The sequence below is a fragment of the Prosopis cineraria genome, unplaced genomic scaffold (genome assembly GCF_029017545.1).
Source record: "Prosopis cineraria cultivar Desert tree isolate PC_DT_omini unplaced genomic scaffold, ASM2901754v1 PC6, whole genome shotgun sequence".
NCBI classification, from domain to species: Eukaryota; Viridiplantae; Streptophyta; class Magnoliopsida; order Fabales; family Fabaceae; genus Prosopis; species Prosopis cineraria.
Window position 1 is genome coordinate 19,011,366 of NW_026555337.1, and position 26,290 is coordinate 19,037,655.

The following is a 26,290-nucleotide window of genomic DNA, read 5'->3' on the forward strand; positions in this document are numbered from 1 at the left end:
AAAGACGTGAACCTGACAATGAATGAGACAGATCATTATATAAAACATGTTCATTCTAAAATAACTAAAACGTAATATATTTACCCCTAATGTTAAATACTCTAATTTTGATTGTTAAAAATGATAATTAGGAATTAAGTTTGACCAAAGTCTTTGTAGAATCAAACCGAATATTGAATTAAAAAAGCTAACAGTTCACAGTTCGCATAGTTTAATTGGGTTGGACTAATGGTCAAACCGATAACATAATAATTAAATTAAAAAATTATATATGTATATAATAATTTAAATATAAGCAATAAATATAAAATTGTTACTTAACTTAAAAATAAAATCAAACATTTTAAGTCTACCGTGACTTAACAAGCTGCATGATATAACATAACATCAAGTGATTGAAAAAATGAGTCATTTTCTAAAAAATTGATTAAAAAAAAAAAGAAAAAGGGTCTTTTTTTAGCAATTCAATTTTTAAGAACTGGATTTAATTCCCAACTTGATCCTAGTTCTCAATCCAAAAGACAGTCCAACCGTTCAGTCCGATCTAGTTTTTAAATTATAGCTAAAAATGATGCGTATCGTACTAAGTGGATCCAAGTTAAGATGTATTTTTGCTACACTTTAATTACTTTAGGGGTGAAGTTGCCATGACACAAATAGTTTATGACATTGAATGCTTCTCAGAGAATAATTCAATAGCAAAAATGCACTTTAACTTCAATTCACTTGGCATAAAGGTTATATTTTTTGTCAAATTTAAGTCCTAGTCAACATTTTTAATGGTTAACATTGGGATATTTAATATTAGGACAAATATATATGCTATGTTTTAATTTCTTTAAGGATAAAAGTGCTACAATAAATATTTTAAAACACTGAGTGTTTTTTGAAAAATAATTCAAGGATAAAAATGTACCATTAAATCTTGAAGGTCTCTTTTTCTTTAAAGAAAATTCCTAAATATATCTTATGAATTATAAGAATCAGAATGCAAGTGCCCCTAATTTTTTTTCGATATAAACCATCCGGTATCCTGGGATATCTTGGGTTCATTGCCCGCCCCAGACTAATCCGGACCTCTCGCGAGGAGACCTTACAGTGGTAGCGAGGTACCGATAGGACAACCTCTTTAAGGTCGCATTAATTATCGCGTTTGTCACTCCACAGGGTTCAAACCCTCGTCTTGAGGAATGTTGGTAGTAGCCCTTGCCAACTCTACCAAGTGCCCATTGGTAAGTGCCCCTAATTAAAGACAAGCCTTTCCTGTCACTGGCTTTAAAGTTTTGTGATGCGGTAGTGGCCCAATAATTTTGCCTAAATTATATGCCTCCTTTCTCATTTTGAAATCGTGTGATTTACACTAAAAACAATTCACTCATTTCTATAACTAAAATCATATATCTATGAATATTTTCCTCCATCGGATCTTGTATCGCCTGATAACTTTCAAAGATGACAGTTATAAAGAGAGCGTGTGCACACGCTTTTTGAGTCCACAAATCCTCATAATATGTCTACGAAGCTATCCAAAATATAAACCAACAGAAGAAGATAGCCCAATATTACATCACAGCTAGGAAGAACTTAGAGAGGATCATATAAGTAGGTACCTTATACACTCCACTAAATTAGTTTTTTGGAAAGAGAGTAATTGGCTCATGACAAAATGTTATTAAAGCCGAACTTAGGTTTGTCTAGTCGTAGACCTTTTGACTGATGGGTCACTCATGATGAGGATGTCATGAATTGGCTTATGGAGGGACTTGGGGAGGGTTATGTGCATGTATAAGCTAGTGTGTTGCACACTCTACTGAATTGCCCTTTTGGGAAAAGAATGATGATCCTGTGACATCAAGCCCACACTAGTAGATTTCACAATATAATAAAATAAAACTAGGACCTAACTACGATATATGTGAAATATTAAATTTATAATTTCAAATAAATACACAATTACATCAAAGTGGATGGCCTAAGAATGCTCCCATTATCCAAAAAGCAGTACTTTCCCTCAATAACAGCAAAAAGCACAGGATCAACTACAATATCTGAGACCAAAGAAAGTTTTCGATGAGTAACATTCCAATTGAGTTTATAAATTATACAAAAAATAAAAATATGAAGATAGTAACTAATAACTTAGTTTAAACAACTCAAGGGAGTGATGAAACACTTACTTTAATTAACAATAAATGAAGAGTTTACTTATTAGTATTGTCGCACCCGGAAAAATGCAACGCGGACGGCGCGCAAGCGGAGGCCCGGCCTTCGCGGTGGGAACCGGATCAAACGAGGAGTCGCCACCAAGATTTTGAGGTAAATCTCGGGAAACCGATTAAATAGAGGATAAGGATGATCTGCGTAATCAGAGAATAGGTTCGGGAGTTGGTTGAGTGTTAGGCACCCCACAACACCCGTTCGTCAGAACAGTTACCTGAAGTTTGTTGTGCTCTTTTAGTATGGTTTTATAATTATTTTAATTATCCCTCTTGTATTCATGTGTTTGATAAAAATGATAAGAATTATGTGAGAAATGTTTATTTATTTACGAGGGAGGACGGACTTGACTCAGAATCTGACTCTGAGGCCTATGTACCCTGTGATGGGGATCAAAGTTCACGTAGTTCGGGCTTAAAAGTTGTTGGTATAAAAATATTTTTTTGAAGAGAAATTAATTATAAATAATTCACCATTTTGCAAGTAAAACAATTTCTGAAATTTTGATATGTGTGTTTTAAATTGCAAAAGATAATTTAATTTTAATTATTTTCTCCATTTTTGAATTTTGGAATAAAGAAAGGAAAGGGTTTAAAATTATTTTTCTTTATATTTTATGATTAGAAGTTTAATTGCAGTACCTGTAGAACCTTATTGATTCATACGGTAATGCAATTGCTCTAAGTATCTGCGAAGATTCTGAAATCTCACATGATAGAAGAGTTTGGCAATTTAATTTATTTATTTATATTCTGATGTACATTTTAAGTATTAAAAATATATTTTAAGTATGTATATACATGTTTTGAAGAATTTTAATCATCATACCTGCAAAGCCTTATTGACTTATACGGTAATATGATTATCCTAAATATCTACGGAGATTCTAAAATCTCACACGATACAGGAATTAAATTTAATTAATTGATTTAATTAATTATATAATATATATGTATATATATTTTAAAAACTAAATCATTATATCTGCAGAGTCTTATTGACTCACACGATAACACGATGATCTTAGAAGCCTACGGAGATTCAAAAATCTCACATGACTAAAAGATATAATTGGTAAATATGGTTACAATTTAAATATATTAATTTGGTTAATTAAGTTTCTTAAATTGTATACTATATGATTATTTACAAAAATTATTTATTTATTATAAAAATGGATGATCACTATATCTGCGAGGATTTATTATCCCACACGATAATATGATTAATTTAAGTCTCTACAAAGATTCTCGTAATCTTACACGGAACTTAAATGGATTATTTAGATTATAAAAAGACAGTTGGTTTTAACGGTTGGTCATTGAAACCATTGATTGTACATATAAATTGGATCTCTATACCTGCGAAATCTTATTGATTTACACGGTATAAGATCACTTTAAATGCCTGCGAAAATTCTTAAAATCTCACACGGCAAGTTAATAAAATACAAGAAACCTTCTCTTATTCATTTGTTTTTTTTAGATGAGAATTGAATTCTCTCCTCTTAATCTTTTATACAATTGTACATGTGGATAGAAAGTGTCATACGGTATGAGTGTAACAATATTATTGACAAGTAAAGGACCTTAGAATTAATGGAGATAAAAAAATAATGCTCATACATGTTAATATACACATTTAAAGACCCCGCTTAATAATTACACTAATTCTGTATTTGAAATGAAATTGTGCCTAATAATCAAATTTAGCTTAGCTATGATAGGAAACAAAAATTATCATTTGCAATTTCTTTATTATTTCTTCTTCAAACCCTCTTTTCTTAAAAAAAAATATGACAATTGCAATGAAATCACTTGGGAGCTGAAAAATATGAGACAAAACATTTAAACATGAAATCCATTTTGGAATAGTAAACAGAAATTAAACACGTATATTTTGGATTCAGAAGCAAGAACCTGCGCGTATGGGACGTCCAGATCTGTCTCAGCCTCTTCTTTCTCCTCTCCGTTTCTGTTTCTTCTTTCTCCTCTCCGCCTCTTCTCTTCTTTTCCTTTCGTGCTCTGTTTTCTGTTTCTTCCGTACGTACGTTTCTCCTTCCTTTCTCCAGCCAAAAAAACGTACTCCTCTTCTTCGTTTCCTCTACTTTGTTCCAGCCGGAATAGCCTTTCTCCCTCAGCCTCTGTTTCACCTCTTTCGGTCCTCTCTCTCCTCTGTATATATTTTTTTACGTTGCTTCCCCCTCCTTCTCGGTCACTCTTCTCTCTTCTTCTCCTTCGTTTTTTTTGTGCTCTATTTTCTATTTCTTCTGTCTGTCTGTTTCTCTCTTCCTTTCTTTCAGTCCAAAAAACCGTCCCTCCCTCTGTTTTTCATTCAATCTTATATAGGGGATGGAAGAGGTGAATCATTGCTTTCCTGCTCCGCTTTTCCTTTCTGCTACGTTTTCTGTGTGCGCCGAAGTCTGCTCTGTTTTTCTGCATTTCTGTCTCTATTTTCTGTGCTGTCCCGTCTGCTTTCTCTGCTGTGCCATTTCCTTCATGCATGCGTGCGTCCTTAGTTCTGTTTCTTTTCTCCTGCCAGCCGAAAGTATATGCGTACGTGTTCCGGTTGCTTACTGTTCTTTATGCTCTGTTTTGCTTCTTCTGCGTTTCATGTCTGTTTTTTGCTGTTTCTTTCAGCGTCTGCAGCTCGTGCATTCTGTTGTTTCTGTCCTTTTTCCTGCTACATGGCCGAAAGTGTATGCTTATTTTATTTCTGCGTCTCTGTGCCTGTGTTTCTTCACTGTTTCTGCATTTCTTTGCTGTTTTTGCATTTTGTGTCTCTGCATTTCGTGTCTCTTTTCTGCTGTTTTCTTCTTTTTCTGCACATGGCCGAAAGAGTATGTGTGTGCGTGTGTTCTGATGCTCTCTTCCTTTTTTTTTTTAGCCATTCTTTAATGCTTTTTTTTTGTTAATTAGATTGAGGGAGAGAAAGAAAAGTTTAGTTTTAAAATACATATTTTTAAATGGAAAAAATTTAAGGAGAGAAATTTAAAAAAAAGTTGAGTCTCAAAAAAAAAATTGATTCCCAATATCTTTGAATGGTTGGGATAATTTGAGAGAGATTTTTTTTTCAAAAAAATTGAGCAAGATTTTTTTTTTGAAAATATAATCCTAAAAGGATTAAATTTCATTTTTATATTTTTTATATTTTTTGATTTTTTATTATTAAAATTTTTTTAAAAAAAATGCCCGGACAAAATACGGTGTTCACAAGTATAATTGTGAAACCAACAACAATATTAGAACAAATTAAGTTTATCAAAATTTTTATGTTCATGATATATGTAAAATTTCAAGTAATGGTGCAATTTAAAATTCCTTTAAAGAAATTGATATAAAAATGATAATTTTTTTTATCGAATTTAGTATGGCTTTATTAGAACAAATAACAAGCGTGGACACATAGTTCATGAGGGTAACTAACCAATCAAGAGCAACTGAAACCCCAAAACAAGCGTTGTAAGAGCCATAAATCAACCACGACAGAAGCCATAAATCAAGCGCAAGTATGAGGCCCACGAAAAACAAGTGTGAGAACAACAAATCACCATCCCTTCGATTCATGTGTGTTGGCCTTTGCATGGGGCTACCACCTCCTGCTTAAGCACCCCACTAGCTTAGTGTATCATAACGTGCTAAGGGTTAACAGAATTGCCATTAACAATCAGCATTTTAAACTCAATTCCCTTAATAAAAATCAAGCGTGCATAAGGCAAGAAAGCAACTTTAAAGTTTTCATCTTCCATCACCCTATTCAACTATTATTTCCCATTGCCCAACTTCATTTTCATATCAAACATGACATTAAATAATCAAATTGCATTAACATAAATTATTGGTAAAAATCAAGACATAATCATTAATAAAACAATTATTGTAAAAATTTTAATTGAAAAAGATATTAACACAATTTATAAGAAAATAATATTAAAATTTAAATAAAGAAATTTTTATAAATACACTACTAGAAATTTATTTGGAACATTGCTCACTTACTTGAGAATTTTTCAAGAATATTAAAGCTTGTTTTTCTTAACTTTTTTTCACTTTAATTTTAATAATGCTCTTAATTTTCTGACAAATAAATCATAATTTTAAAAATGTTTATCAAGTAATTTTTCAAGCATTTAGTAAGCATTTAAATTCAATCCAAATAATATTAAAGATAATATTTTAATCAATTATGTTTCAAATATACTTAAGTTAATTAAGCATTTACCAACCCTCAATTCATCCTCATATCTTCCTGTAGCTCATTTTTAACCATAAGTCATAGTAACTCATATTAACAATTCTCATGCTTCTTTTAAATTTAACAACACATCATACATGCATCCTGTGAATTACTTTCTCTTATTTTGATATTTTAAAACTCCAAAATTTACATGTACTCCTTTGAGTAATATTTATAATTTCTCTAGGTTCTACTATAAAAATTTAACAATCTCATTTCCACCAATAAACCTTTCAAGCATATTTATAAGTACTATGAGAACATTCATGATTAAATAAATCATAAGAGAATCATCCAAACAATTCAACCATTTTCAACATTTAATCTCTTCATCAATCTTTAGCTCAGCATTTATAAAATAGCATACAATATTATTCAAAACAGTATTTAATTCCTTAAATTTCGAAGGAGGAGAAGGAAAAAAATTTGAGACGGTGTGTGCGTTTGACAAGAAAAGGAAAGAATAAAAATCTAAACATTAGGAAATTGCAAAAAGGAAACAAACTATTAGCATAAGTTCTACTAATTCACCACTCTTTATTTTTCATAAAACTAATTTAAATAAACTACAAATTGGGAGAAATTTTTTTTATTAATTTAAAATTTAGGATCATTACATAATAAGGAATAAAAACATGATTATGTGCTTGTTACCTTTAAGGGGTTACTCGAGGTAAGAAATTTGTCTCTTTGTGATGAAGCTACACTTGGTGGAATTATATGTGACTCTTGTATATGTGGTTACGAATGTGATGAGCTTTAATTGAGTAAGTCTTGAGTTGGTAATCATGAAATTTTTAGCTTTAAAATTGGGTGTGATGCTTTATCAAGAAATACATGCAACTTCTTGAGTTACAAAAAATGAGTATATTTATGCTTATACAATTATGTGTGATAATGGAAAGTATGAATGTGTTGGGCATACATTTAGTGAACTTGCATAATCACGGATAGGCAGGAGTTCGCCCTAGTGTTAATGGAAGATATCATTGGAAAATTCACGTGATGTGGCTTTCATTAAGTTTACACACAATGTTTAACATATTTATTAATATGTGTGCTTAGTATTCTCATCAACCTTTCAAGTATAACATGGGTCGGGCATGATAATTAGTATCACCAATCTCTCTGAGAGTCCATGGTTCGAGAGTGAGTGTGAAAGCCTTTGGGTAAGTAACCCTTCATAATTGAAGAGCAGGGCTAGCCCAATCACATAGGTTAAATCTATATAAGTTAATAGCCTATGAATTCAGATATAAGAAGTGATATAAGGTGATTGTATATGATAATGTAGATTATGACTTAATGATGCATTGTGATTAATTTGTAGATTTTCTTGTGTAATAATTATGCTTATTTATTATGAATGCCACATTTTTATACATTTTGATTAAATTGCTTTGTTATTGAAATTGCAAAATATCATTTTTGTTTGTTATTATCTTTCCAATAGATGGTATGGCTAAGGGGAAAGGGGACATTGCTAGAGCGAGAAACTAGAGCTTGCCAATGTAAAGTCTCTAGTTAAATTATGTATAAATAGATCACATATTTGCTAACATTAGGGGTTATTATATTTTTTTTTGGATTATTTATCATCTTCATCAAGCCGTTATTGTTAAATTAGGGTATTTTTGATTGTGGTCCTATATGTTTTTGGAAAAACGGTGCAAATGTGTGCACATGGGCGGATCCTTAAGTTGATAGTATGCGATGTGCATGATTTTACATGTTGTAATTTATGCATGTGGAGGGTGTTTGAGGCTTAAGAGGAGAGAAACTTAATTTTGATGCTTTTGGCACAGGTGCTTGTTCGGTGCAAAGTATTCCAAAATCCTCATCTAATACAAGAATGTGATAAAACAAAAGTCATTAGATAGATCTTTTAATTATCTACATGCAAACGTTTGGATCATCTTAATCAAAACTTCGAGCAATTAATTTGGTGCTTCAAAAATTTAATTTCCTAATGCCATAATTGTGCTGTTTTTGGGTGTATGCCACAACGGATTGCCTTGATTATCGTGACAGATTGTTTCGCATGGATTGGCTGTGGCAAATCATGATATTGGTTGAGATAAGTGGCCTTTGTATCATAAGTTGTGATAAATCTGCTTTTAACAGCTGTAGGTGTGTGTAGTTTTTGTCCTATTGAGTTTTTTCTAAAAAATTTTTAATGAGATAATTTTATCAAGCGTCTAAAAATATTGTGTACTCTTTTTTTTTTAAGTTTTTATTTCATTGAATTTTTTTCTAATAAGGTTTTAATAAAATATAATATTTATTATAAATGTCTAATATAATATTTATTATGAACATCCAATGCGAGCATTATTAATATTAAGGTTAATCCTTAATTTTGTTTTTAAACTATTTTTTTTAGGATACTGACTATCTTAAACTCCACTTTCGTTCATTCTTTTGCTTTAAACTTAAAAAATTGGTTCAATTCATCGCTTACCGTTAATTAACGTACACGGTTAAATATTTTCTATTTGACTAGAATGTCCACATTGTCCCTCCACGTCCTCTTTACCTCCACCAAAACCACCACTTCCCCTCCCTCCACCTCATCACTTCCTCGCAACAGCAAGGGGGGGGGGGGGGAAAGAAAAGAAAAAAGAAACAAACCAATTTTCACCAATTCATCATCCCCAGAAGGTGCAATGGCTGAAGGCATCCGAGCTTCCGCTTCTCTGGTTATCGTCTCTGTCCCTTCCAATTCCTCCAGCGGCAGTCATCGTCGTGTCTCTGAAAAGGGTTGTGATTGGAATTTTTTATGGGTTTTTCTGATTTTTTTCTGCTGTTACAACTGTTGTTGTTTTTTAATCGCTTTCATATTGTTGCTGTGCCTCTGTCAAGATTTGATTCTCCAATCTCTTCTTCGTCGTTGATATGTTTCAGTTGGGTTTAATTTTTGATTTTTTTAAAAAAAGAAGGATTTGATTTTTCTTCAATAAGTTGCCAGCGATTTGTTCTTTCTGGGATATTGACTTGTTCAGCTTGTTATGGGTTTGAAATTGCATTGTGATGTAGAAATGTGGCTATTGTGATGTAGAAGATTTCATCTTCGTGAAACAGAATCGGACAAGGCGCTGAGAAGCAGGGGGAGAGGGGGAGGCGAGAGAGAGAGAGAGAGAGTTTTTGGTTAAAAATAAATAATCTGACTCGTTTGCAAGGTGGATGATTTGAGTGACACGCAGGCGACAACTCTACAATTTTATGTTTAAAAAAAAGTTAAAATATATTTTTAATTCTTTAATTTTATATAAGATTTCATTTGATTTTTTTTAATTTTATAAAGTATTTTTTTAATTCTTTAACTATAATACTGTTATTTTTAAATGATTTTGTATCAATCATTTTTATTTTAAAAAATTAAATTTAATATGTCAATATTTTAAAATGTTTTATTAATATTTGGAAGTTTAATGTGAAAATTTATTAGGATGGAACTAACAATATTAGGATTATATGATTAAGAGGACATTTTATAAAATTAACAGACTTAAATGAATCTTTATATAAAATTAAAGGATTAAATGTATTCTTTGATTAAAAAAAAACTAACTATCAAACTTAACTGGAATTGATGGCAGGGTAAGAGTGATCCATTTTATAACTTTTAAGGTGTATTTGATTTGAGAGGAAAGGATGGAAGAGAGGGAAGGAAAAGGTTTTAATGTTACCTTATTTGATTTTGTTGGAGGGGAGCAGAGGAGAAGGGTTTTTAATGATTTTTTGTTTAGTTTAGGAGAGGAGGGAAGGTAATAACAAATTTATTATTATATCCCAATATATTAGTTTAAAATTTTTTATTTGTTTCTTGTAGAAAATAATTTTACACATTAATTTAAATTGCATGATTTTTTAAAAATTTATTCTCATCCTATCATATTGTTAATATGTGAATAAAAAAATTAAACCAATAATTATAATGATTACATTTTTTTATAAAAAATAAATAACTCCCTTAAATATATAATAAAATATGATGAACTGTAATTTTTTAAAAAAATTCCAATGAAATCAGTTGAGATCTGAGAGTGAAACATAATCTAATATAAAAAAGAGTTTTTTTTTAATTATGAGTGTACTTATAATATTAAAAAATTAGCTCCCCTCCAAAAAAACTTCAATTTAAAGGGGAGCAATATAAGGGGAGGAGAGGGGAGATCCCTTCCAAAATCGAGAAGCCCCCAACCAAATACATGTCAAGAGAAAGAATGGACTAAAATTGAGTTTTAAACACTGGATATTTGTGAGAGAAAACTTTAAAAATAAAAATGATCATTAACCCTAAATATTATATTGTGGATATTCACAACTTATATTCTCTTTATTTCTATATATAAAAGAAAATAAATGTATCATATTTTAATAAAATCAATTAATTATAATAATTACATTTGAAAATAAAAAATTATACCAAAATATCCATGTATTTAATCTAAATAAAAATGCACTAATTGTTTTTCATGAATGAAAATAATGAGTTTATAAGGGATAATTTAAAAATTTTGTAATAAATGAATGGTTTACCTTAGGAATGGTTTATGGAAAAAAAAAGTGATACTTTCTCTTATATATAAAAATGGAGGAAGTATCTTAAGATTTCTTTATCCTTAATGTCCTAACGAATAATTTAAAGTGAATTTTTTAGAGTAATTAATACCTTATATCTTTAGAAGATTTATATAATATACCATTATATATCTCTTCATTTTTTTATAGAATAAAATTTTAATAGTTAGATCCCTACAAATAGAGCCATCTCTAAAGCAAAACTATTTAAGAGAATAACAAATTATCTTCCATTATTTTCTCCTCCATTTTTGGCTTGTTATTGTCTTGTTTATCTTTGCTTTTTATATTAGTTACTCTTCTCAAATTATAATAAAAATCATAATTAATTAATTATGATTTACGAACACAAATAAAAATTATTAAAAAATAAATCTAAAATTATTTAATATTTTATATTTTATATTAAGTAAAATTTATAAAAAATATCTTATATCATAGTTTAAAAGGAGGGAGTATATTTTATAACATAACCCCTACTAAAAGTGACTTTTGTTTTGACCGAACATAATAAAGTGAGTTGAATTCCACCCTTATTTATCAGTCAAAGAAATTTTTTGGTTGAATTAAAGATTTGTTCCTTTCAAAGAAAAGTCCTTTTTTGGGGCACGTCCCGACAGCAATGTAGAAGCTGGCGTCTCTTCTCTTGCGTGACATAACTGGAAGTCGATTCAGGAATCAAGATCATAAGTTCCGAATCAAAGTAGTTTCCGTGTAATTCTCTTTCTGTTTGTCACTTCGATATGGATATTTCGCTTACCTCTTCGCTCTCTGAAATGTCTTCATTTTTTCCATCTTCACCTTCCACTTCATTTTCCCCTCAACTTTCCCTCGAACCAAAATCTTTAAAATCATCGCGTTTTCCTCCGAATTTGCGTTGCCGATCTGAAATCTTTCTTACGAAGCCCTTGCTTTCCCGCCATACGCATGTTGTGATAAGAGCTTCCCAGAGTTCAAAGCAAGCACGTAATGACGGGTTTGTGCTGGAAGACGTTCCCCACTTGACGCATTTCCTTCCAGATTTACAGGTGCTGATTTGTTTGCATTAGTTTTCATTAAACTTCTTGTTTTAACTCATCTAGATTATTCTAGGTTGTGATACTATATTATTGATTATTGATATTATTGTTGTGCATAACAAGCGAAGTTCGCTTGGGTCTGAATTTAAAAGGATAAATCATGGTTTGTCAGCTGAAAACACAAATGCACAATATATACGCATTCAAAACGAAATACTCTGATATGCTATTTTTACTTTTTAGTTTCATTTTTAAAAGTTCGTCTATTCTATACATTTGGGTCATCTCCTTCCGGCTTATTAGTGAGAAAGGAAGCATTTTTAGCAACTCTAATTTAATGAAGGAATGTGTGTGAAAAAAGAAGAAGAGCCTCTGAGGAGATGGAAAGACACAGATCGACTTGGAAATTCAACATGATTGTAATGAGATAAGCCCATTAAAGCTAAAGGACTTTCTGTTCTCTCAGTAATATGTACAGTGAGCGATGTTTTCATTTCTATTACAAACTAATCTTTACAATTGTCTTAATCACACTTATGCCGTTATACCCTGTAAATATATTAAGAGAGAATTCGATTGATGTAGCCCTCCTCTGTTTAAAATTCATATCAACTATTAGAAGCCTAAGATAATGATATTTGAATAGATTGATGAGCAGAAAATGAATCAAGATCGAGAAAAATAACATGCTCCAATATAATTGAGGTCAATAACTTATATGCAAAGACAATAAAAACGATATTACTAATTATAAACCCTAGTTTCCAAATTGGAAACTCTATTTAAAAGAGCTCTCTTATCTTTCCAAATTTTCTCCATTGAGCTGATTCATTATGCTTATTTCATTACTTCCTCCATTGCAGTCATTTCCAAATCCATTGCAGAAGAGCCGAGCTTATGCAATTGTCAAGTTAGTTCACTTATTTTCATTTTTTTATGACATAATTTATGATTTTTCTTTGTAATTTTTAAGATTTTATCTGATGGCTTTTTCTAGTACCCAAAAACATTTTGTTTCTTATTGTCTTAAACTGAAAGCCTTTTGTCCTTGTTTTGTTTGGATTATTAGGAACACTTTTGTGTGCCCTGAAGATGTGGTTGCACAAAATGTAAGTGACAGAGTGTTTCGTTTCCCTTTATATGAATGTTTTTTCTTTTTTAAAAATGGTTGATGACCCTTGCTTTATGTACATTTTCTTTCAATACCCTCTCTAGATTGTGGTTCAGAAAGACAGCCCCAGAGGAGTTCATTTTCGGCGTGCAGGGCCTCGAGAAAAGGTATAAATGCATGTTATATGTGCCCATTTTTTATCTTCAGAAGTTAATGATGGTGCATTGTAATGCTAGGTTTACTTTAAGCCAGAAGAAGTTCGAGCTTGCATAGTTACTTGTGGAGGATTATGCCCCGGAATCAATACAGTGATCAGGGAAATTGTTTGTGGCTTGAACTACATGTACGGTGTTGAGGATATACTAGGAATTGAGGTGATTTCGTTGAAACCTATGTCTCACTTCCTCAATGTTCTTTGCTTTTGCTAAGTGAACAGTTGATTGTCACTTGTTGTTCAAAGTCATAATTATTTCCTAATGCTGGTATAATATGGTCCAATATCCAGATTTAATGAGGGATAAATTGAGGATTAATTATAATGGACGAGATCTGGTATGGTCAATAGCTGGCCAAAATCTCATTAATTCCCATGCAATGGACTAATGCTAATATATCTCCTTTTATTTTTTTTCCTCAATATTTTCCTTTCCTTCTTCTCATAGTTATTGGGCATTTGATGTCCTCAATCTTCGCACTTCAATCCTGCTTTCTTATTTCTTCAGGAAACACAAATTTATATGCTTTTAGTTGTTTGAGGGCATATTTATACTGTTTTTTGTATTTGCACTTCAGTTTGCGTGACTATAATGCTGCTGAATACAATTCAGGGAGGATATAGAGGATTTTATTCCAAAAATACATTGAAATTATCAACTAAAGTTGTTGACAATATCCATAAACGTGGTGGCACTTTTCTTCGCACATCTCGAGGAGGGCATGATACCCACAAGATAGTTGATAACATTCAGGACAGGGGAATAAATCAGGTGGTTGTTTGTTCATCTGTCTTGATTGTCTTGATAGCTTTACTCACCCCCCCCCCTGGGGGCCAAACCTTGATGGCTGAACTGATTTTTGTATGTAAGGTATACATAATTGGAGGTGACGGTACCCAGAGAGGAGCTGCAGTCATATATGAGGTAACTGTTTCGTGCCACATGATGAAACTTCTTGCCTTGAACTTAAAGTCTTTAACTTCTTATTCATTTAGTTCTATTGGATGAAGTAATATGGGCTTACTGTTATGAAGGAAGTTAAAAAACGTGGCCTTCAAGTTGCTGTGGCTGGGATTCCGAAGACAATTGATAATGATATTGCTGTAAGTGAAGCTAACTATAAATCCTTAGTTTTTTTCAATAACTATTATTATTATTTTTGCAGATGAAAAAATTTGAATTCATAGTTACATATTATAATTCGGTCATTATCCTCATTTCTGAACTGTAGCTATTCTTTTGCAGCTGAAAATCATGCATATAACGATTTATATATTTGATGACTTTCTTGAACTCTGTAAATTAGACCATGACAAAGTACTTTTTTTTAGGCTGACTTGATACATTTGAGTTTTCTGTAAACTTTGAAGATGTTTCATTATCTTTTTCTTCTCTATATCAGTAGATTTTTTTTTTTTTTTTTGGTTAAACTGCAATTTGCTTATTATTATTTTTTTTTTTTTTGGCCATTTTGCAATGCTGATTTGTGCTTTACGATTATGGAAGATTTCTCAGTATCCTGGAACTTTTGAAGAAGCCATGTCATCAAATATAAATTATTATGTTAAATTTGAAACATTTGCCTCCATTAGAATTTTGCAGTAGTCTTTTCCATTGTGGTTTTAATGCCATCGGAATCTTCATAACATCAGGCTGTGATCATCGTACAAATTTCCCTCTTTGTGGATGTGTGTTTGTACAAAATCCTTTCAAAATTGTCACATATGCCAAGATATGACAAATGTCCTTGCAATTATTGGCTTTCTAATTTGCATGATTCTCCCATTGAAAATTTCTTTACTGTGTACAATTTCTTTCAAGGACTTTTTTCTCCAAATTTGTCATAATATGTTCATTTTATTTTACTGATATTTTGATTTTATAGTATCACTTTTTGTAGGACCTTCAACAGCTTTTATAAGACATTTTTATTACATCTCCAGGACATCCAAATTTTCTCGTAGTCTTCTAGACAACATAGTCAAATGAAAGGTCTCAGTTAAATAGAGACATAGCTTTGCTAATAATCCAAAAGAGGTTGATTAAGTGTAGCAAGAGCATGCAAAATTCAAGGTTTCTTACTGTAGCCTTTTTGGCAGCAGAAATATTTTTTCTTCATCAGAGCATCCCGTTGTTCTATCAAAGCATTCGAGGGGTTAAGTTGATTCTTATAAATATTTTGATGGTCTTACCAATCAGTGTACTGTAGTTTTCTCCAGAAAAGAAGCTTCTTCTTCTTCTTTTGGGACAGGGAAAAACATAAGGTTGCCCTCTATTACATGCACTATAAAGACTATGAATCATGTAATACAAGCCATGTGGGACTCCTGAATATATTGTTAACTTCTATATTTATACTTAATTCTGATGGTTATAGTGACTTAATACAAAACAGTACCTATAAGTACAACAAATATAGCAATCATATATAGCTACATATGTTCAGCTAAAATGCACACAAGGATTAGCATTTTGTACTTTATGGTCAATGATTTTTTTCCCTGAGAGAAGAATCCGTGATATTTGCTATTGATATTTTTCTTGTTTGGCTTCAGGTGATAGACAAATCTTTTGGATTTGATACTGCTGTTGAAGAAGCTCAAAGAGCCATTAATGCGGCACATGTGGAGGTTGAAAGTGTTGAAAATGGAGTTGGAATTGTTAAACTAATGGGCAGATACAGTGGTATTAGCACTTAGGAGATGCTCTACTTTGTATTTTTTATTTCTCTGTTTTTTTTAATCTCTAAGTCTCAAAAGTATTTAAATTTAAAATGCAGAATGCGAGATTTATATGATGCATGATGCATTAGTATTAGATCTGTGAGCATCTTGTTTCTTTTTCAGCAATATGCTTTACAACCTTCCATCTGCAGGTTTCATTGCTATGCATGCAACTTTGGCAAGCCGAGATGTGGTAAGTCTACTACCCAGTCTCACATATGCTCGATCAATGTCATAAAAGTTTACAAGTTGGTTTTATTGTCTTTGTAAAATTTTAATTTCATGTGGTAAATAAATTGGATAGATCATGTTATTAGTTCTAGTGCAGGATCTTTTTAGTAAAAACAAGAAATTTAGCTGTTGACCTTTTCAGTTAAAACTGAGTAACAGTTAGAACTTAAGGGTTGAAGATTTGTCTGTATGGCAGCTCTTTAGTGCTTGTTCCATGGTTATTTCAAGGGAATCTCTGTTTCTGATATGTGAAGAGTTGAATAGCTATCCTAACTAATTAGTTTCTTGGGATTTTGATGCAACTTTCACAAACATTACCAAATGCACTAGTTGATGATTAATATAAGATTTAAGAGTGAAGGCTGTTAATCCCTAAGGAAAAGTGCCACCCATATTCTAAGGGATTTTTAATTTGTTAGCAGCTACTTTGTCTACAGTTCTGCACTGAGTTACAATATTATCCTAGGTGATCTTAGTTACTAGGAATTGATATCACAAATGAAAATGACTCAACGTAAACCAATAGGCTTAAAATCTAATGCCCTCCCTTCCTCTTAAAAATTAAAATGTATATGCTTATAATCTTTGCAAAATTAGAAAACTCACCCTTTAGGCATGGATTCTTTCGAGATCAGCAAAGATAATTGATAGTAAATAATCAATATTCTTCTTAAAGGTGGTTCTCTGTGGGTAATGCAAGTTTAGAGAATGATGCTTTTCTTTTTCCTTCTCACTTTCATTCTGTGTTTTTTTAATCTTTCTACTTCGCCTTCTCTTTCCTTTGTAGTTTTCTTTGGGGGATGTCTCATCTTCCCACTGCCTTTTCGTTCTTAAGAGTCAGCATATCTCATCTTGGACTTTAAATTGCTCCCCTATCAAAATTAGTGAAAGAAAAGAAAATCAACAAAAAGAAAACAACTGATCATGTGTCAGCTGTAACAGGATTGCTGCTTGATTCCAGAGTCCCCATTTTATTTAGAAGGAAAGGGTGGTCTTTTTGACTTTCTTGAAGAGAGGCTAAAAGAAAATGGACATTTAGTTATTGTGATGGCAGAAGGTGCTGGCCAGGAATATGTTTCTGCTGAAGTGCATGTATTGGCTGATAAGGATGCGTCGGGAAACAAACTACTACTTGATGTTGGCCCATGGCTATCCCAAAAGATCAAGGTATTGTGTGTTATCTCTACATGCTGTTTTGGCATTCGTTGTGCTCCTCTTATATATATTTTTTTAACAGAAATGTATGGTAACTTCCATCATAGAGGACTAGAGAGTGGGTCAGATTGGTGATTTCTTTGGGAGTCAATTCCACAATTTTAACAATTATGATTATGATCTTAGTGTAAGATTAACTCCTAAGAAATTCTTCTATCTGATTCAATTGTTAAGTTTATTCTGATGGGAATTGTAATCTTTTTGGTAGATGGATTCTGTAACCTCAAAAAATAGCAACTGTAAACAGAAAAAAAAAACAGTTTTTGTTATCCATTATCCAATGAAAGAATTATCTTATTAGTTCAATTTTTTCCCTTTAATTATGTTGCTGTTTGAGTGGTGCCCCAGTCCATTTGTTAACTCTCTGCATTCTCAAAAATTTTCCCATAATTTGGAATAACCTACACACGTAATAAATATTGATGAATTTGTTAGAGCTTGGACCTATTGTTTTTTCAACTAACTACTTCGCTTTGATTAAAGATTGTTTACTACAACTAAATGCAACAATTTCCATGTTAGATGAGCAGTTGCTTTTATTTCTCAAGAGGTTGTGGTTATTTCTTCTACTTATTTTTGGTCACTAATCCAATTTCTTTAATCCTCATGCTGTTTGTCGCAGGATTATTTCACAAACGTTAAGAAGATGGCTGTAAATATGAAATATATAGGTAAATTCATGATTTGCCCATGAATCTTTCCATTCTTACATTTTTATTCTTCTAGGAAGTTCTGGTTCTAATAACTATCATTTGCTAATAACAATTATTATTTTTGGACAAAACATGTATGCTTAAAACTTACTTTACATCAGGTTACCCAATCAATTAACTGCACATTATTTTTACACCTTACCAACCTAATTCCTAGCACTATTAACTTAACTTTTTCAACAGGAACAACAATAGCAACAAGTCTTACCCCACTAGGGGGGGTTGGCTGCATGGACCACACTTCACCATATTTCTCTATTAACTCAACTCTTGAAACCAAAAAGAAAATGAATGAAAACAAAAAAAACCTTACACATCATTCTCATCTTCTCCTTCTATTACTATTGCAAAGTATTAAATCAGCCATAAAATTTACATTCCTTCTTCCTCCATGTCAACTTCCCCCAATTTGAAAATCAAAGACTTTACTATTCTGGCCGTCCCTTCAATACTTGCACCTGCCCGTAGATATCTGCATAGGAGATTGTAGAAAAATTGTGCTTATTACATTCATTTGCACGCTACAGTCATATGGCTGACTCTGACAAGATGACTACAAAAGTATATGAGAAAGACATGTAAAATAACTTCAGAGGTGCAAGAACATCCTCTCATATCCCTCCAAGCTTGTCTTCTGTGGGCATTAGCCACATTTTGAGAGGGGATGAAGCGAGCCCTTTTATTGTGACCCCAGCATAATCCGCTTTGGGTTCATTTCCTTCACGGTAGATATGGGTGCTTCTTTAGATTGTGTACTGTCAGGGAGTAAAGATGACTATGAATTATTACCGTGACAATTATAGAAAGAAGGTGGATATGGAGACTTCCTTTGTTTTTTTAAAGTAAATTTAGAGGTTAGTTATCAACTTTGGTGACTAAGTTAGTGTGGTGTAAATATAATGTACATATTAGTTAATTGGAGAATTTAATGTTTAAGTATATAAGCTTGAGTACACAGGTTTTGTTCTTTTGTTTCAAAGAATCTAAATAAAAAGGATGTAAATGGTTGAGTTTATATATCAAGAAACTTTATTGTTCTAATGCGTTCAAGAGTCCTTTTCTTCTACTTCAATTTTTTGAGTTTCATCTAGTGCTCATGGTTTGTCTTTCTAGCTTGTGAAATTCATTGGTATGGTAATCCTTCTGAGAAGACAAAAGAAGTAATAAGGTAGCATTTGATCTGTCTTTGACCTAGGTGACACAAATAATAGCTTGAATATTAATCTCTTGTGGTTTACAATGAGGACATTACATTGGTTTCTAAACGCAAGTGCAGTAGAGTGGGGAATTCATATCCAATAAATGTTGGAAAGATTTCAGATTTTCAAGGGATTATCAATCCCTTAATCCTGGCGTCAGGTATTGCCTGATTAACTATAATGACTAATAATATTTTCTACCACTTTCCCTCAAACTGGTGAGCAGATGTCATCCATTTACCACAACCCCACTTGCCAGCTATGTTTTGAAAGATGATACTGGACAGTCCTTTTGTGAGGATACGTGCAAATTGATCAACTGTGGGGACAAAAAGAATGCAAATTAAACCATTGTCCAATTTCAATTTGATAAAGTGCCAATCTCCTTTGATGTGTTTTGTTCAGTTGTGGTGTATTGGATTGTGGGCAATGTTAATGGTCAACTTATTATCACAATAAAAATTCATTGGAATTTTGTTCTCAATAACTCAAACCCCCAGTGCCATTGCTTTGAACTTAGCCTGGACTAAATCTGGAAACTGCATTTTGTTTCTTGCCACTCCAAATAACTAGGTTTCCTCTTCGGAAAGCATAGCAGTTATTGGTTGATCTCCTATGAACTAGAGATTCTGCATAATCCCATATAATTTTCAAGAGTTAATCCCTCCCCCTTCAAAACATAATTCTTTTTCTTGGTGTGCCCTTTGAGAAGTATTCTATGCACCAGCGTAAGATATTTACTCTGAGACTGCATAAACTAACTAACAACACTCATAACTTATGCTATGCCCTGGTGTGGGACAAGTAGATTAGTCTTCCCACCACGAGTCTTTGGCATTCCTTTTTATCAATGATTGCTTCTTCTAGAGATTCACAATGCCTATCATTTGATTCTCTGTGTATTTGTTAGTTTATACTCGGACTTGCATATATCAATCATCAAGGCTATTGCATACTGTGGTGTTATAAAAGTCCCTTGATGTGAATGAGTGACTTCAATGCTGAGAAAGTATGAGTCTACCCCCAATTTGTTGATTTCGAACTTTTCCATCAATTGTTTCCACACGGATGATCGAATATAATTCCTTCTTTGGGAAAATGTTATTGTAACATGTTGTTTATTCATTCTGTGGGTTGGGACACACACACACACACAAGAGTGGAGCCTTGGGCTTTAATGGCTCAATGACAGAATAATATCCTATCCGTACAATAGAGGTATAATATCTACAATAATGAAATAAACCTTCTGCGGTCCTGGCAGTCCCTCTCAAGTTGGAGCATAGACATGCCTAACTTGTTACAAATTAATTGAACCCAAGCACCTGAGCCCAATTCAGGGCTCTTTGTGAAAATATCACCCAATTGTTCTTTAGTCCTGACACGCCCTGTGGAGATGAAATTCTCAAATCTTATCATAAAGAGAGTGACAATGAATCTCGATGCTATTGGGACTGGGTAACAGTTAATAACAAGTTTTCTAGCATATTTAAAATCTTCTTCCTTTTCCTTTGGGTTCAAGGAGGGGCTTGTAAAGGGCTAAAATCACAAGCATACAATTTTCTACACGATTTTTTTCTCATTATCTTGAAGTTATATTTTGAACTGTAATACGGCTTTTGGAATTCCATTTTGAAACATCTTTTGGTTCCTCTTTTTGATGCTTGAAATTTGTGAAGCGTGAAAAAAGAAAAAGAAAAAGAAAAGATGAAAGGAAACCATAGGTCTGAGAATGTATATTGATGATAGTAGTATTTCATTGAGACTTTACAGCTTGTAAAATAAATATTTCATCTACATGCAACTACGCAGTACACACTCTAACTATATTAGCAACTGGAATATGCCTAAAATACACCTCACATTCACGCTGACATAGCAGATGTCATACACTTGTTCTACTGAAATTCATTTCTTCCTCAGAGTTTTCTTTGGGGGAAAACGGAAAACCAGGCCTGGGGGATTGGTGGGGCATTATAGAAGCCCAAGTTAAAGATTCTGGGGCATTTCCCTTTTTCTTCCTTTCTTTTGATTGAAGAGGATCTCATGTCCTTTGTTTTTGTAATTTTCCCTCTTCTTTTGAATAATCTTTCTTCTTATATCAAAAAGAAAAAATTATCATTCTTTTAATGTTTGTAATGCAGATCCCACATACATGATTCGAGCTATTCCAAGCAATGCATCTGACAACATTTACTGCACGCTTCTTGCTCATAGTGCTGTTCATGGAGCTATGGCCGGGTACACTGGATTCACAGTTGGACCTGTGAACAGCAGGCATGCATATATTCCAATTGCTGTAAGTGGTTCTTCCTATTGCCTCATGTTTTTATTTGAGTAAATGATCTGCTATATAAATGTAACTTAGAGGTCTTTTTAATTGATCTTCATTATTCATGTTAACAAATCTTGTCTTTACTTAACGCCTTAACATCTAATAACCTTTTTTCTTTTTCTATCATGTTACACTGATCAATTTTTGTCCATTAGGATTAAACTTCTTACGAGCTTCATAGCACAATAGAAAACTAATAAGAATAAACAGCTACAGTTATGAAGAATAATGCATCAAGGCCATTGATTGAACTGTATGACGTCGAAAACGCCCAATAACGTGCACTACATAAGGGAGACTTGCTCATTGTGAAGACTTCTTCCCTTATATGTTACAACTCTATACTGTGTTTCACTTCCATGTGGCATGTAAATTTCTCTCCCACATAAATGTTTTAATTTTCAATTTTCTTAGGAGTTTAAGTAAAATACTTCTTGGATTTCTGATTTTGCACAAATCTTTCCTCTGTTCTAAAAATCTGTGTAAATCTTCCTTCAACTGGGAAAATTCATGAATGTTTGTGTAGTGTTTTTTGAAAAGCCTGTGTGCCATACTGTTATAGAATTTGGATTGGAAAGAGAGAGAAAAAGAGGGAAAAAGTGAACAAAGATAGAGAAAATCTGAATATGCAATTTTTATTGGAAATCAAAGTCAGAAATTGGATACTCTATTGCCTTTTATTTGTAGGTATTATTCTCATATGAATATATATCCTAATCTATCTAAATCCTACTATTATAATAATTATATAGTTAAATGTCAAATCCTATCTAAATCTATTTGAATTATAAATCATATCTGAATTTTGTTTAAATCTTAACTAATTCTTAAGTCTTTTCTTAATAATAATAATAACACCAACAACAATTAAATAACGCATACATACATACAACCTAAAGGAGTCTTTCGTGAATAGTGGATCAATGTATAGTTTTCTTCTTGTAAAATTTCAGACAAACTGCTCGTTGAATTCTTATTATTGGAAACAGGAAAATACATAGAGGAGAAGTTGTTGGCCACAAGGTTTATCCAATCATTCTTGTAAAGTAGTAACAGAAAAACGTTAAATCAATATAACCTAGTGAAACTGCAGGAAACAAAAAACTACAAGATAACGTTCACTTCAGCCAACCATAAAATTAGACAACAAACTCAGAATATGCTCCTTAATAAAGCATGTGCTGAACACTTTCAAATTGCAAATCAAATCTTGGAAATTAATCCTCAAAAGTTCGCCGGTAAGAGTGTTAGCCACATGGAAAGGAAGGAGCTGGTACATAGATAATGTCAATCATTCGTGCTTACAAATTTTCCTTGGAGTTACATTTATTCTCCACATTGTTTCATCACCGTACACAAGATTCTTGGCTATATCCTAATTCTCCACATTGACATTGATTTTATGCTTTTCAAGAAGCTACTTCATTCAACCTTCAACATTTCATTCTAATATTTTCTTGTAGCCTTTTGAGCCAGACCTTCACATTGACCTTGGTCATGGTCTTCTTGCTCAGCCATAGCACTACTTGTAGCAACCATAGCCCATAGGTTGTTCCTTGCTTCTCCAAATGATGAAGTTCCTTCATGGTGGATGGAAAAGAATGATAAAAGATAATTGTTTCTATTTCAAAGCGGCTGCAATTGCAGGGGGTTATCCAAGTTTAAAAAAGAAAAAAATTTAATAAAAGTAAAGGTAAAGCAATACAAAAATTTACAAAAACCAATGCAGGTAGATTCTACGGTAAAGCATTGTCTCTTTAATTCTTTATAGTCATCAATAAATATAGAGAATAGGATTTTATACAAGATTAGTACTATTTTACTTAAGAATAAATTAGGATTAGAATTTAATATTTTATTTAGCAAAGCCTGGAAAGGAGAAGTACAAAGAGGTCTAAATAAGCAAGAGGGCAACTTTGAGCTCAGCCAGCCAGGCGACAAAATAGGACTTTAGAATCAAAATCAACATTTTTAAAGTTGATTGGTTATTAAACCAGTAGAAGTACTTGTTCAAGGATATTGGTATGATCATGGTCCAATCCCAATCGTGATGAAACTAATCATAATCAAGCTGATATATTTTAAGTTTCTTGTATAAACATATTGCATAAAAAATAAAGAATGATTTATGTCAGCTCTTGTTCAATTTTTACCACCTTTGGTTTTTGGGGTGTTCTGGACAGAATCTGGTATCTTGTTTGCAATTTTATCTGCCAGTCCTGTCTGCTTTCCATATAACATTGATCAAAATTACTCTTGACTAGTCAAGCAAATCCAAATTTAACATAGACCTGAAACTTTCTGAACAAATTGAAGATGCACTACTTTAAATATAATTATTCCTGTCTATGTTTAAATAGGTCTCTCTGTTTCGAAACGTCTCAGTTAGAAATCTTCATAATCTGAGAACTTTAACAAGGAGCCCATAAGAGCGGACGCTTCACACCATTTTGATGCATCTTGTTTAAGAATACTCCAATGAACGAACTCTGTCAAAACACTTGATTTTTCTTTTTCCTTTGGTTGGATCACGTGACAAATCTATCATAATCAATTTTGAAAACCAACTCAAACATCATTTTGAGTCCCTAGAGATCACTGGTTATCATGTGACGTGCTGTTTCCAATTTCATATCATAAAATGGATTTGTATAGAATGTGGAAAGAATTATTCTTAGTGGTTTATATGAACAGTGTATGACCATGAAGGAGTATATTGTCTCTATTGATCTCTGTAATTTTCATCCTATTGCAGCGTGTGACCGAGAGACCAAATACGGTGAAGCTGACTGGTCGCATGTGGGCAAGAGTTCTTTCATCAACAAACCAACCAAGTTTTGTGACACCTGAAGATTTGATTCAAGATGAAGTTGAAAAAGAGACGGTCAAGAAAATAAATAAATGAAAACTAGACTTAATTCCTTACAATTTTTTTTTTTAAGTGAAAATTACATCTAGTTAGGTTGTTCATGAAGCATTTATCTATTATAGCACTTCAGGTTACCATGTGTTTGTTAAAGGGAAGATCGTTGTCTAGTGTCATACAAAGAATCTAAACACAAAAAAGTCTTATGAAATCGTAAAATTACTTGAAATTCCATCTTTTATTGAAGTTGTTGCTTATTGCTGGATAATTGTTAATGGAGTTATTCAGTTGACAATTAAAGTAGTAATAACTAAATTATCCAGCAACAATTAACAATTTCAGTAAAAAACACGACACTTCATAGTAATTTTATAATTTCATGGAATTTTTTTTATATTTAGATAATTTGTGTTGAACCTGAGTAATTTTTCTTTATTAAAGCAATCCAGATTTTGCTATGCATTCAATCCTCTTCATTAGCTTTGTTTTTTTTGTAAAAGAGGATTTGCAGGAATAATACATGAATTCTTTTATAGGAGACAGGGTTACATAGAGACTTAATTCGGACAATGGCAAGGGTTACTTACAGGAATATTGTATTGCTTTCAGGTGAATTTAATTCGGACAGTGGCAAAGTAGTTTGGTTCTCTATTTTTGAATTTAGACTGAACTCTTAATCTGAAATTTATTTTTGTTCTAATCTAGTATTTATTATGACCAACATTCAGATTTGTTTTGGGTCAATCCATACTTGCAAGGAATCTTTCCCAACGTTGTTTCATTGTTTGTTCTATCATTGACACTCAAATAAAAAACCTTAGTTCAGAATATTGAATCTTGTATGGATAAGAGCAATTTCATTCTTAAACTATAAGTTTAGGAATGATTGAGATTTTAAATTCATTTTTAATGTAATATTTTCCTTTAATTTTTAAAAGCTGTGCAATTTGAATTCTGTCATTGACAAAAGTTTATTTTAATTGTTCATTGCTCAGAAAATAATAGAAAAATATTTCAAAAATTATAAAAAATAATCAATTAAAATTTTTGGTTCTTTTCTATAATTTTTTGGGTCATTGTCTATAATTTTTGGGTATTTTATTGCAATTTCTTGATAATTTTTGTAATTTTTGATGCTCTTTTGTACTAATTTCTAATCAATTAATAGTTAAATTTAATTTTTATTAATAGTAAAAGTTGGAATGTATCATTTTTAAAAGTTGAAAGGAAATGTATCAAAAATAAGTTTAGAGTCCAAGATACTTTTGAACTTATAATTTAAGAGTTAATTTATTCTTTTTTCCATCTTTAATTACTAAGAAAATTTCTTTCACTATAATTTTTTTAAATGGAGTTAAATTATATTAATAATAAAAAATTATTGCAAATAAAACTTTGAGAACAAAAATTGAAAGCCCAAAAAATAACTCCACGGGGCCTTTTGGATATTGGTTAGAAAAAATTGATTATAAAAAAAAATTGATTAATATGATTGATTATTATATAGTATATGATTGTTTCATAAAATTGATTAATAAGATTAATTTTTAATCAAAATAAAAAAGTAGCACTAAAAAAGCAGAATTGAAAATTAAGTAAAATCATGATTTTGTGAAAATCCAAACA

The 26,290-nt window shown here is 31.9% G+C and overlaps 1 protein-coding gene across 3 annotated transcripts; it reads left to right on the forward strand.

Moving 5' to 3' along the window:
* Positions 1-11,635: 11,635 nt before the first annotated feature.
* Positions 11,636-25,348, forward strand: LOC129313549 (ATP-dependent 6-phosphofructokinase 4, chloroplastic-like). Of its 3 annotated transcripts, none has more exons than XM_054956767.1 (14): positions 11,636-12,065; positions 12,920-12,966; positions 13,126-13,165; positions 13,272-13,334; positions 13,404-13,541; positions 13,995-14,153; positions 14,253-14,306; positions 14,417-14,485; positions 15,938-16,067; positions 16,258-16,298; positions 17,279-17,503; positions 18,174-18,222; positions 21,608-21,762; positions 21,954-22,336. In XM_054956767.1, exons 1-14 carry the CDS (start codon positions 11,781-11,783, stop codon positions 21,957-21,959), a joined length of 1,461 nt encoding a protein of 486 aa, XP_054812742.1. In that variant the 5' UTR covers positions 11,636-11,780; the 3' UTR covers positions 21,960-22,336. The 3 variants fall into 3 exon arrangements, with proteins under 3 accessions (XP_054812742.1, XP_054812741.1, XP_054812740.1); XM_054956766.1 differs by having other exon boundaries at positions 22,009-22,335; XM_054956765.1 differs by lacking the exon at positions 21,954-22,336 and adding an exon at positions 24,554-25,348 and having other exon boundaries at positions 11,640-12,065.
* Positions 25,349-26,290: the final 942 nt, after the last annotated feature.

Excerpts from the sequence above, each read along its gene's own strand:
- LOC129313549 (XM_054956765.1), top strand. The coding sequence starts at position 11,781 with ATGGATATTTCGCTTACCTCTTCGCTCTCTGAAATGTCTTCATTTTTT. Across the intron at positions 16,299-17,278 it reads CTTTGGCAAGCCGAGATGTG|GATTGCTGCTTGATTCCAGA; the intron begins GTAAGTCTACTA and ends CAGCTGTAACAG. Across the intron at positions 17,504-18,173 it reads GGCTATCCCAAAAGATCAAG|GATTATTTCACAAACGTTAA; the intron begins GTATTGTGTGTT and ends TGTTTGTCGCAG.